Here is a 12,759-nt window from a genome sequence, read left to right as displayed (position 1 = left end):
GTTCAAGTTCCCATAAGTAATGTTAGAGGTGAGCGAAAAATTCATAAAACAATTAAATAGAAAAGAATTGAACTAAAACAATTAAAATAACTAAAATAAATCGATTTTTCGGTTCAATTAGTTTTAATATTCAAAATATTTGTTTGATTTTCAATTTTAATATTCTAAACTGAATAAAGTTTTAATTATTAAACACAAAAGCCATATCCAAACATGAGCCCAAAATAAAACAAAACTCAATATCCAACATAAGAAAACCCCAATACCCATATAAAACCCACTACAACTCAACTTCAAAATAAACCTAATTACTCAAACAAATAAATAACCAAATAAATAAAAGGGAGCATTAGTTGTGGCCTTGGTTATTCACATGTAGATAATTTTGGTAAGTATCTAGGTGTCCCACTTCTACATCAGAAAGTGGCTAAAGATACTTGTTATTTTATGGTGGATAATATGAGGAAAAGAAAAGTTGGGTGGAAAGCTAAGTTGCTCTCTCTAGCAGGAAGAATTACTTTTAGCGAAATCAGTTTTAATGTCTCTACCCGTGTATGTCCTACAACCGACTGTCATTCCAAAAGGAGTATATTCTAAGATGGAAAAAATTATTCGGAAATTTGTTTGGGGGCACACTGATGAGAAGAAAGGGATAAACCTTGTCAAGTGAAAGGATCTCTGCAAAGACAAAAAATGGTGGTCTTGGGTTCAAGAAAATTGATTGTCAGAATGATGCATTCCTTATGAAGATTGATTATAATCTTATCAGAAAGCCTGAGCAATTATGGGTTCAGGTTATTGGTTCGAAATATAAGTGGAAGGGCAAGGCGCCTATTGTCGTACAGGTGGGTAATGCTTCTCAACTTTGGAAGTGTATTTGTAGGATCTGGAGCAAAGTATGGGAAAATGTTGGGAAGGGTTTAGATAGTGATTTTTGGAGAGATACTTGGGTGAAGGAATGGGGTCCTCTAATTAATGTCTGTACACAGCCCGAAATTATACCCATTGAACATGTTTCTGTTATGGAAATGGTTTTGCCGAGTGGAGATTGGAAGTGGGAGCTGATAAAAGATATGTTGCCACCACCCGTGGTTTCGTGCATTGCATCTTATAAGCCTCTTTTTGTTAGTAATGTGGATGATTTTGTTGGATGGGACAAGGATTCATGTCATAACTTTACTATCTATTTTACGGTGATTTCAAAAAAATACGAGTTTAATGATTAAAAAAGCAAGTGAAAAAGATAAATTTGAGGTTGTTGGATTTTCGAGGATGGCGTCGGCAACTGGTGGCAAAGAAGGAGAAGAAGTTGGTAATATCTTCAAGTTGTCCGAAACCACTGTACTTAAAATCCAGAAGGGTGACATCACTCTCTGGTTCCTTAATGGCTCCTCCGATGCTATTGTAAGTCATTAATTTTTCTTTCTTTTTTCTTCAAATTTTTTATTATGCAACAGAGGGTTTTTTTTTCCTCATAATTTAATGGCAAATATATACGTTTTGGGGGTGGGGAGCATTGGTAGTGATTAGTGAGATCATGGGACAAAGGTGCCCCAATTTATATCCTCTGAAATTATATTAAACTTTGTAGAATCCATTAAAGAAGAAAGTGTGGTGTGTAATTGTGTATATATCGTTGCTTAATTATTTCATTCTCATCAGGTAGATATTATTGATACATATAAGTGTATGTATTATGCTTGAAACTTGAACTAAACAATTGAATTAGAAAAATTCAAGTTTTAGGGAATTTATGTATACTTGTGGCTTGTGATGATATATAAGCTTGTACAGGTAAATCCAGCAAATGAAAGAATGCTTGGAGGTGGTGGGGCTGATGGAGGTATAATAAATATACAATAAACATAGGGAGAACGGGGATTGGTTCATTTGGTTTAATTAAATAAAGTTGAAATCCGACTTAACGACCATCTTCACATTTTATTTAACTATGACCAACATAAGTTACTTACTCTTGGCCTTCTCCCTATTGAATTTTCAACAACAATTAACATAATGTTAATGAAGCTCCAATGACCAATATTAATACAATGATACCAGCTATACATAGAGCAGCTGGACCAGAACTGGTTGAAGCATGCTATAAAGTCCCAGAAGTTGAACCTGATGTTCGTTGTCCCACTGGAGAAGCAAGGATTACCCCGTAAGTTATCCTTCTTTCTAGTTTTAGATATACACGTATTATATATAATAACATATTGATGTGTTTTGCAGAGGTTTTAAACTGCCTGCATCTCATGTAATTCACACTGTTGGACCTATTTATGATTCTGATAAAGACCCCAAAGCCTCCTTGACAAGTGCACACAAGTATGCCATCAATATACAAGATGATTCTTATATATTAATTGCTAACTTTTTTATCATTTATATTCTCTTGAATATTACCAAATTGGTTGCAGAAACTGCTTGAGTGTGGCTAAAGAGAACAACATTGAATACATTGCTTTTACTGCCATATCTTGTGGTGTATACGGGTAAGAAATGTTTTAGGATTAGGAACTACCAATGGTTTTTCTTTTACTGGTAATATTTGAATAACTTATGTGTATCTTTGTAACATGCTTCTCAATGGATCAATCACATGGACTCTTATCTGCAATTTTTCTGTGTATTATTCAATGTTCATGCATGGGAGAATATGATCATTCTCTTCTACAAAATCACACGCATATACACATGTATATTCATCTAAATAATGAAACCTTGTTATGAGTATGGATGTTGAATGATGTGATCAGTTGGTATTTAATGTCTTATTTACCTTTCTAAAAAATTTTTTGGTATCCTTTTGAAGAAGCTGCAACAATTGCTATATCTACTGTCAAGAACTTTGCAGATGGCATTAAAGAGGTAAATTTTTTTTCTCCTTTTTGGCTTCAGAATCTTGCAGTCCAAGATTGTTGATTGATAGATCGATAATCCTAAACATCCCTGTCCAGATGATAGATGAACAGATAGGCATGTAAGTTGAAATTCAATAAAGATCAATATTACCATGACCCCATCTTCCATGTTGATAATATTGTTGTTAATTTGAATCTTGCTTAAATATCAGCATCATCAGTTGAAGACCTTACTATGTCGTAATATTCCATGGCAACTCATGTCAGATTCATCTTAATTCATAATTGTTCCACGGGATATCCATCCTTATCATCCTTTTCAATCCTTATTCGTTTTTTTTTTTTTTGATAAAGCTTCATTAGAAAATTGTTGGTCCTCCCTTGAAATTCACAGGTACACTTTGTTTTGTTCTCGGATCAACTGTATAATGTTTGGTTGAACAAGGCAAAGGAATTGCTCCAAGCTTCAATGCATCAAAGCAGCTTGAATTAACTTGTCCTGCCTTCATCCTTAAAGATTCAGAAACTTCAAAAGTGTGTGTATTAAATTTAACTATGAGAGAATTGCATTCAGTTGGTTTGCTAGGATCCACAGTATTTGGCAAATTTGAGGCATCCATGCTTCGACTTTCATGCTGTCTACTTGCTATGGTTTCAACATTTGTTTTGAAAGTACAATTACCTCTAATCAGTAAAATGGAACACATGAAGCACTTGTTAAATGTATGTCTCAACTTGAATGTGCTGATGCCTTTGCTACTCCCTGTTTTTCGATTGCTAAGTTATAAACAGAATACAGGTGAAAATGCTCAAATAAATTAAAGTTTCTTTGATTTTCATCACAATTTTGACCACCTCTGGATCTTCATTTGTGGATAATATGCATAATGCTTACTACTAATTAGCTCAATAAACTAAAATGAAGATTTAGCAGCATTTCTAGAGGGATATTAAGCAACCAGATAAGACTTCAGGAGGCCGAGCACCACAACCAACCTAGACAATTTTTTTTACAAGTACGACATCAGTGAAAGCCATAAACAAAGCAGACAGTTGCATGCTTTCGAATTTATCAAGTGTAATATTACATCCATAAAGCATCAACCAGTGTGCTGTTCTCTTAAGAAGGAAGACAGTCATTACCAGCTGTTATTGATAAATCGGCTCAACCGCACTACTGCTAACTAATTCTACAAACCCAACAAATACAGAAAGCTCCAAGCAGACCATAGAGGTTCTTCAAGAATCGACATCAAGAAATGAGTCCTAAGAAAACTCCAGGAATATCATGTCGGCAGAAATCCCTTAACCATCTTTTTTCCTTCCCACTCTAATGTGGAAGCATTTAGCAGACGTTGCAACTTTGACAACTTTGCATCAGTAATGAAACGAGTAAACAATGTTTACTCATAACTTCTACGTAAACTGTGAGAATTAGGTGTCTTTGTCTTTTGAAAAGCTGCGGGGTATTCTGTTCGTCACACTATCATCTACTATCTTGTACTGCTGGGAAAACTTTCGCTGGATGATTCCACAGTATTTATTCACAGGCTCTTCGTATTTGCTGTAGAAGGCAGGAAGAGTAACCGATAAGATGGTTCCTGCCATCGCAAATGACAAAAACCTTATATTTAAATGAGTAAATAAGCAAAGAAAGCTCATTAGCAAAATGCCTGCATTTGACAATTGATTGGCATAAAAATGCACAGATATGCTCAATATCCCACGAGGTCAAGGAAGCTAGATCCTAGAGAGCTTGTGACTAGAATTTTTAATGAAACAAATTCATAGTTGTTTACCAGAAATAAACCAAATGAGATTGTGGCTAAACAACTAAGATAGTTGCATTTAACATTATATCCATCAAACCAATAATAATAATGACAATAATTAATCATATCCATGAATTAAAACAAAAATGAATATGCATTCAGTTGACAGATTAACATGCTTACCAATATAGGCAAGCGTGAAGAAAGAGCAATAGCTACCAATGGCAGACAAGAGCCACAGACAAGTCACAACCTGCCAAATCAACTACAGGTTAGAAAATTTCGTTAAGCAACAGCCTTTCCAGCCCCAGCCCCAATAAATGAATGGCAGAAGCTGGCAGACTGGAACAGGTCTGGTGAGATTGCAAAAGTGGGGTAGAACCCATGACATTATACAAACACCATGAAGCTCCATATGACATGAAAAAAATAGAGGCCTGAAGCAAACTATTAACACAACATCTTGGCAATAAACACAAAAGGTCAGAATGAATAGAAGGGTTCTTGCTGGAAGAGCAAGACAGGGTTTTCAAGTTTGAAGTAAGATTTTAAGTTGGAAAATTCCCTTGATCAACCTTTGTTTGGGAGAAGACAGTAGAGGGAAATGAAGGCTACGTATTCTTAATTGATTTATTTATTAAAATGCTGGGAAATACTCAACTCCAAAATCCCTAGAATTAAGAGATTTTTGCCCCCAAAAGGAGGAGTCTGGGGAGTTAACTGAAAGGTAAACAGAATGAGCAAAACCACTACTCTTACTTCCCACACCCTTCATCCTAATGACTACTTTTAGTAATAATAGTAAAAAAAATCACATATAAACTTAATCATAATTCCACCAATAACACATACAATTCTATTTTAACATTGATTCTTTATCTGTTTGTGCCTGTGTATGTTGCAGCAGAGAACATTTAGTTTAAATACAACTGATCTAACTGACCTTGAAAAAAAGCCGAAAATCTTTGCCAAGAGTTATATCATGAGCCATAAGAAGCATGTTATTGATTTTAACACGAAACGACGCTGCAGCATTGTTAACCATTTCCTCTGACAATTCAAGCTCTGGTAATGATTGTGGTTGTCTGCTTAAATAATTTATCGACATCATTGTCAAAACTGCTTCAGTATTCAAAAGGAAATCAACACATAAAAAGGAAATGTTGGTAATACCTATCTCTGTAAGCAGCATAGTTGGAATGGACAAACAAAACTATAATTAATATCAGCAAGACATCTGAACAAATAGATAAGAATGGTAATCCAGACCACTCAAATATGAGCCAAGCAACAGAAGCAACAACAATGACACCGAGAGAAACACTCCACTGCTTCCACAAGAGTATATCAGCCGCTAGAAACATGAGAAGCAAAATTAGTTCATATATAACATAAAATAATGCACTAGTATTATAAGGGTGACAAGACATCAAGATGTTATGGTTTATATTTCTGTTAAGGTGGTTGAGAATAATTAGTTAAGTGCTGCGTTCTTATTAAGTAGATTAGTGATACGGTAAGTTTCGGGTTGGGCAAAACGGGTGCATTTAGTAAGTTGTTGAAAAAAAAAGACGGTTATTGTTTTTATTATATTACGTGTAATAGAAAGGAGGGAGGGCATGAATATTGAATATCATTTTCCAGCTTCTCTGTGTTCTAGTTTTCTTTTTCTCTCTCTCTCGAATTTCTTCTTCTCTTCTTCGATTCTACTTCTCTCCAAGAACGTTCTTCAACAAAGGTATCAGAGCTTGAACGATCCTCATGACTGGCGACGGAGTAACCACGAGAATGCAAAAGGAGCTTGGCCAGATCCAAGGTGAACTTTCTCACATACAATCAGAGTTTTCTCAACTGGATGCACGAATTGATGTCTGGTTGAAAGGTTTACAGGAAGACATCAAATCGGAGGTACGTACAGAACTTCGTTCTGAGCTGCATTCTCTATTTGAGCAGTATTTTGGTCAGGGACCTCCAGTGGCAGTGGGATGTGCGGGTAGAAGCAAAGGGAAAGGTATTTTGGGATATCCACCTGGATTTCCATCTCAGGAACATTTGATAGTCTCTCCGATGGCGGATCTAGGACATTCCAACACCTCTTCACGTGGAATGCTAGCGGAGGTGGATCATTCCACTTTTAGAATGGCATGTCCGTTGCTCGATGGTGAAAACTTCTGAGGATGGTGGTCTAAACTTGAGCAATACTTTGAAGCGGAAGGGATCGGGGACCATGCTAAGGTTCGGCTAGTGATGCTGCATCTTGAAGGTAAAGCACTTGACTGGCATCACTTCTTTGCTCGAAGACATGGAGGGTTGCATCAATTGTCGTGGGATATTTATGCAAGGGGGTTGAGGGAGCGATTCAGGTCAGACTCTTTTTTGGATCCTATGGCTGAGTTAGTGACCCTTAAACAGAGTGCCTCTGTCGACCAGTACCATGATGGGTTTTTAAGTTTGTTGAATCAGCTAAACTTGCCTGAAATGTACGCATTGAGTATATTTCTTAGTAATCTCAAGCCTGAGATAGGTTAATTTCTTAGGTTGTTTAAGCCTCAGTCACTAGTGGAGGGATTCAACTTAGCTAGACAAGTGGAAAATATTGTGTTTGGCCCAGCTAAGCGAGAAAATATACCTACTACGGGAGTTAATATGGGAAGACCTTTATTCCCTGTGGCTAAAATTTTAGGGGAAACAACAGCCTTAGTTCAACAAACGAGTCAATGAGTGGAAAATTCAACTCTAAAATGCCTTCAAAGTCATTGTCACAGGCAGAATTGGAGGACAGGAGGAAAAAAGGCCTTTGTTTCTGGTGTGGCCTTAAGTATTCACCAGGTCACAAGTGTTCCAAATCTCAGGTGTATCAGTTAGTGGTTGAGCCTCCGGAAGATAGTAATACTGAAGTAAGAGTCCTACTCAGGACGACTTTCAAGACTATTCTGAATAGTTAGAATCTATGGAGTTGGGGTCGGGGAGTTCCACTCCGGTGTTATCATTGCATGCGTTGCATGGCTTACAAGGTCACAACACCATGAGATTTCCAGCAATTATCGACCAAGTTGAGGTGGTGGCCTTAGTAGATTCGGGCAGCACACACAATTCCATCGACTTCAAGGTAGCTAAACGATTGAAGTTGACCATCAAACCTGCACCTAGTTTGAAGGTAATGGTGGCAAATGGTGTCAGACTGAACACTTAGGGACTATGTAGGGTTGTAATTTGGGAAGCACAGGGGTATAAATACACTACAGATTTTTTAGTACTTTCAGTCAAAGGGTTTGACTTAGTACTTGGAGTTCAATGGTTGTTGTCCCTAGGACCAATTATATGGGATTTTGCAAAGTTAACCATGCAATTTCAGAGTGGGGACCAAAAATACAATTTAAGGGGTACTGTACCTGGGTCGATGCAGATTGTTTCGAGAGGCCGATTCTCCAAGTGCATGAGCTTGGCAGGTAATGGTCCTTGTCTGATGCTGTTGACTTCTTGTGATCAAACTGTTCTTACGTTGCAATCGGTTTCATCACCTCCCAAGTTGCAAAAACTTCTTGGAGATTTTGAGGATTTGTTTCAGGTACCTACACTGCTACCACCCCCTCGGTTCCATGACCACAAGATACCATTGGTGGATGAATCTCAGGTGGTGAAAATACGCCCTTATAGATACCCAGCAGTGCAGAAAGCTGAAATTGAAAGACTCATTCAGGAGATGTTGCAGGCTGGAATTATTCGAGATAGCATAGTCTTTTTCCTTCTCCAGTGGTCATGGTCAAAAAGAAGGACGGGAGTTGGCGGCTCTGTATAGACTACAGACAACTAAACCAGCTGACAATTAAAGATAGATTTCCCATTCCCATCATTGAAGAATTGTTAGATGAGTTGGGGCAGGCACACTATTTTTCTAAGCTAGACTTGCGTTCTGGTTATCACCAGATTCGAATGAGTGAGCAGGATATCTTCAAAACAGCATTCAGAACTCACGAGGGTCATTATGAGTTCTTGGTCATGCCATTTGGCTTGACCAATGCACCCTTGAGCTTCTAGTCCTTGATGAATTCGGTTTTTCGATCCATTCTAAGAAGGTCGGTCTTGGTATTTTTTGACGATATCCTTGTGTATTTGCAAGGGTGGTCTGACCACTTGGACCATCTACGTGAAGTTCTGCAAGTACTTCGAGAAAATCAGCTTTTTGCCAAGAAGTCTAAGCGTAGTTTTGGAGCCACACATGTGGAATATTTAGGCCATATTATCTTCCAATGGACTGTTAGTATGGATCAAGCAAAGGTACTGAGTGTCCTGGATTGGGCTCCTCCACGATCAGTTAAAGAATTGCGGGGATTTCTTGGTTTATCAGGGTATTACAGGAGGTTTATACAAGGCTACGGGCTAATAGCTAAACCCCTTACTGCACTATTGAGACAGGATGTATTATGGCAGTGGACAGAACAGGAACAACATGCCTTTGAGCAACTCAAGTCAACGGTTTGTCTAGCTCCAGTCCAGACTTTGCCAAATTTTCAAGAGCAATTTTGTGTAGAAACAGATGCCAGCGGGCAAAGAGTTAGAGCCGTTCTTCAACAGAATGGGAAGCCAATAGCTTTCTTTAGTAAAGCTTTGGGAATCAAATAACAAGCTCTGTCCATTTATGATAAGGAGATGATGGCAGTGCTACTAGCAGTTAAGAAGTGGCATTCTTACCTTGTGGGCAGGCCTTTTGTCATCAAAATGGACCATCAGAGCTTGAAGTTTCTTTTGGAGCAACAAGCCATTACGCCTTATCAACAGAAGTGGGTGGCTAAGATGCTTGGGTATGATTACTCGATTGTGTATCGTAAGGGGGCTCAAAATGCAATGGCAGATGCGCTATCCAGGAAACATTTAGAATTAGGTCATCAATTGCTTCAATGTGAAGGCAGTCAGGAGTCGGACTGGTCCGCGATTTGGGAACGGATTTTAAGCTTGTATGAGACTGATCAGAAACTTTCTCGACTTTATGATCAAGTGCGTGCTAGCCGCAGTTGCATCCTAAATATTCGTGGCATGGCACCTTTTTACGTAGGAAGAACAAAGTGGTGGTTGACAAGGATGCAGCACTGCGAAGACAGATTTTTAACATCTTCCATGATAATCCCTTAGGAGGCCACTCTGGAGTACATGTGACTCGCCAAAGAATATCAGCTATATTGTATTGGAAAGGGCTTTCCAAGGACATACATGCTTGGGTTCGTGAGTGTATGACTTGTCAAAGGTGTAAGTCGAACAATGCAACATCACCTGGTCTATTGCAACCGTTGCCCATTCCTAAACGGATCTGGTCGAACATTAGCATGGAATTGAATGATTGCCACTTTCACAAGGAAAATCAACCATCCTTGTAGTGGTTGACCGTTTGACCAAGTACGGTCATTTTCTGGCATTATCTCATCCCTTCATGGCTCTCACAGTGGCATAGGAGTATTTCAACCACATATACAAGTTTCATGGGATTCCGGAGTCCATTGTCTCGGATAGGAACAAAATTTTTTTAAGTCAATTTTGGCAGGAGTTGTTCAACCAAATAGGAACCAAGTTGAAGAAATCAACAGCCTATCACCCTTAAACAGATGGGTAGACTGAAGTGTTAAACAAATACTTGGAGGGATATTTGCGATGTATGGTTGGGGAAAAACCTTCAGCATGGCTATCGTGGTTACCACTGGCTGAGTGGTGGTATAACACGACATATCATTCAGCAATTCCAACAACTCCTTATGAAGCCCTTTATGGACAGCCTCCACCCATCCATTTACCTTATGTGGTTGGTGCATCCCCAATAGCTTCAATAGATCGTACTCTACAGCAAAGAGAGATTATGCACAGGGTTCTCAAGTTCCACCTTTCTTGAGCTCAAGATAGGATGAAACAAATGGCTGACAAAAGAACAGAAAGGGAGTTCTAGGTGGGTGACTTAGTATATCTAAAGCTGCAACCATACCGCCAACACTCTTTGCGCAAATTCAGAAACCAAAAATTGTCACCTCGGTATTTTGGTCCTCTCCCTGTGGAAGCTCGAATAGGGCAAGTGGCTTACAAGCTGACATTACCTTCTTCGGCTCGGATTCATCACACCTTCCATGTTTCACAGTTAAAAAAAATATTGGCTCAGCTGTGAGCGCCCCCACTTTGCCACCAGTTGCTTCGGATGGTGCTCTTCTTAAGTCACTAGTTCGAGTGTTGGATCGAAGGATGGTTAGACAAGGTAATCACGCTACAGTAGAGGTATTGGTTGAATGGGCAGACACTTTTCCTGAGGACGCTTCATGGGAGAAGTTATCGGAGCTACAACGCCGATTTCCTACATTTGATCCTTGAGGACAAGGATTTCTTCTAGGGCGGGCAATTGTTATGGTTTATATTTCTGTTAAGGTGGTTGAGAATAATTAGTTAAGTGTCGCATTCTTATTAAGTAGATTAGTGATACAGTGAGTTTCGGGTTGGGCAAAACGGGTGCGTTTAGTAAGTTGTTGGAAAATAAAAGACGGTTATTGTTTTTATTATATTACGTGTAACAGAAAGGAGGAAGGGCATGAATATTGAATATCGTTTTCCAGCTTCTCTGTGTTCTAGTTTTCTTTTTCTCTCTCTCTCGAATTTCTTCTTCTCTTCTTCGATTCTACTTCTCTCCAAGAACGTTCTTCAACACAAGATAATCTTACAAAAATAACATCATACTACACAACAGGATTTCCCCAACACCACACTAATTAGTAATAGTAATTATATTGAAAGAATGTTGCTGGAGAACTGTTAGAAGCCACAAACTTTCACACATAAAACAGAATAACTAAAGATTCAAGATAAATATTAAATGAGCACAGGTAGAAGTAAACTTGGACTCCAAGAATGTACCCCACCAGGGGAAACTCATGTCGGCTTCTATATATGTAAATCCACAAATCAAGTAGATAAGTAGAGTGAAATAAAGGTTGTATGCAAGAATTCAGTGCATAATCAAGATTTGCATGCATCAATTTGATGCATGTCAAAAATTTCAAGGCACCAACCAAGAAACTTCCTCCTTGGCATCATAACTTCTATTTTTTCAAACTAACTTCAAGCAAATAGTTTATTCCAGATATGGGATTTGGCTATTCATTGGAACGCATACCAAAACAAAATAAAGCAGTAATAAAGAGGGGAAAAAAACCTAATCAGATTGTGAGAGTTGCATATCATTTTGCCTAGGCAGTATGCACAAACGAGTAACTAATATAAATAATGAGATATTCCCAAAACGGAAGCAACCAAAAAAGGAAATTGTCGAGCAAGATTTCAATTGTCATAAAATATCAACGAAACCCAAGAATCACCAATTGACTAAAGAAATTAAGTTGATTTCATTCAAAACAGGGGAAAAAGAAACGGGAGAAAACGGATGAATAAAATAAAAGATGGGTCTTTTTATTGTTTAAAAAAAATCACTTTTTTTACCTTTACCACCACCTAGAAACTGGTGAAGAGAACCTTGACGATCAAACAAACGGTAATCATCGGAGGAGGATGTTGAAGAAGTGGAAGGTATTGTCTGATTTCTTGTGTCTTCCCCTTCTGGGTTACTCGAATTCTCCATGAATTGCGATCAACGCCCTTTTGTCAGTTTTTAACTTTGTACCCAGAATGAAAAAGAAAATCACAAAATTCGAATTTTGCATAAAGTTTTCCCTCTCTGGAACCAAATTGCAGTGTCCCAGATCTACCACGTAATTGACGAGCAAAGCGGAAACAAAAGTTTTTTCTCTCTTCTCTATCTGATTATTGAAATTTGAATATTAAAAATTGGTAACAGTTGAAATACATATGATAGATGGTATTTGGCAGTATTATAACGTGTTCTTTTTCCCATTCTAAAAGGTTAAACTGCACAATTGATCACTTAAAGTTCACAAGTTTTCATTTTGAGGACCGAAAAATAAAAATTTTACTTTAGGCACCACAATCAAAAACTATTTTCATTTTAGGAACTATTGTTAAAAATTATTCTCATTTTATTCACAAGATGTTTGTTCAATATTATTGTACACTCATTTTAGTCACCCAACTTTAATAAATTTTCATTCTGGTTACTTATTTCTGTTTTTAATTTCTTT

General features: G+C 37.8%; 2 protein-coding genes across 12 annotated transcripts; one reads left to right on the top strand and one right to left on the bottom strand.

The window, feature by feature from the left end:
* The first annotated feature begins 368 nt into the window (after positions 1 to 368).
* Positions 369 to 3,589, top strand: LOC107916274 (macro domain-containing protein VPA0103). 8 transcript variants are annotated; one of them, XR_005919763.1, is made up of 7 exons: positions 369 to 1,404; positions 1,795 to 1,843; positions 2,062 to 2,164; positions 2,236 to 2,331; positions 2,424 to 2,498; positions 2,805 to 2,986; positions 3,262 to 3,498. XR_005919763.1 is itself a non-coding variant. In XM_016845452.2 (7 exons), the coding sequence occupies exons 1-6, from the start codon at positions 1,219 to 1,221 to the stop codon at positions 2,868 to 2,870; spliced, it is 561 nt and encodes a 186-aa protein (XP_016700941.1). In that variant the 5' UTR covers positions 369 to 1,218; the 3' UTR covers positions 2,871 to 2,874; positions 3,222 to 3,589. The 8 variants fall into 8 exon arrangements, 6 of the variants coding, with proteins under 6 accessions (XP_016700941.1, XP_016700939.1, XP_016700940.1 ...); XR_001689451.2 differs by having other exon boundaries at positions 2,905 to 2,986; positions 3,262 to 3,277; XM_016845452.2 differs by having other exon boundaries at positions 2,819 to 2,874; positions 3,222 to 3,589.
* A 306-nt stretch (positions 3,590 to 3,895) lies between these two features.
* Positions 3,896 to 12,465, bottom strand: LOC107916273 (reticulon-like protein B16). Of its 4 annotated transcripts, none has more exons than XM_016845446.2 (5): positions 12,104 to 12,465; positions 5,813 to 5,993; positions 5,583 to 5,727; positions 4,823 to 4,892; positions 3,896 to 4,468 (listed from the first exon to the last, which is right to left on the bottom strand). In XM_016845446.2, exons 1-5 carry the CDS (start codon positions 12,240 to 12,242, stop codon positions 4,302 to 4,304), a joined length of 702 nt encoding a protein of 233 aa, XP_016700935.1. In that variant the 5' UTR covers positions 12,243 to 12,465; the 3' UTR covers positions 3,896 to 4,301. The 4 variants fall into 4 exon arrangements, with proteins under 4 accessions (XP_016700935.1, XP_016700936.1, XP_016700938.1 ...); XM_016845447.2 differs by having other exon boundaries at positions 5,583 to 5,724; positions 12,104 to 12,464; XM_016845449.2 differs by having other exon boundaries at positions 3,896 to 4,431; positions 5,583 to 5,724; positions 12,104 to 12,463.
* Between the last annotated feature and the right edge of the window lie 294 nt (positions 12,466 to 12,759).

This window comes from Gossypium hirsutum, chromosome D10 (genome assembly GCF_007990345.1).
Source record: "Gossypium hirsutum isolate 1008001.06 chromosome D10, Gossypium_hirsutum_v2.1, whole genome shotgun sequence".
NCBI classification, from domain to species: domain Eukaryota; kingdom Viridiplantae; phylum Streptophyta; class Magnoliopsida; order Malvales; family Malvaceae; genus Gossypium; species Gossypium hirsutum.
Note: the sequence above shows the minus strand (reverse complement) of the source record. Positions and strands in the feature narration are given on the sequence as shown.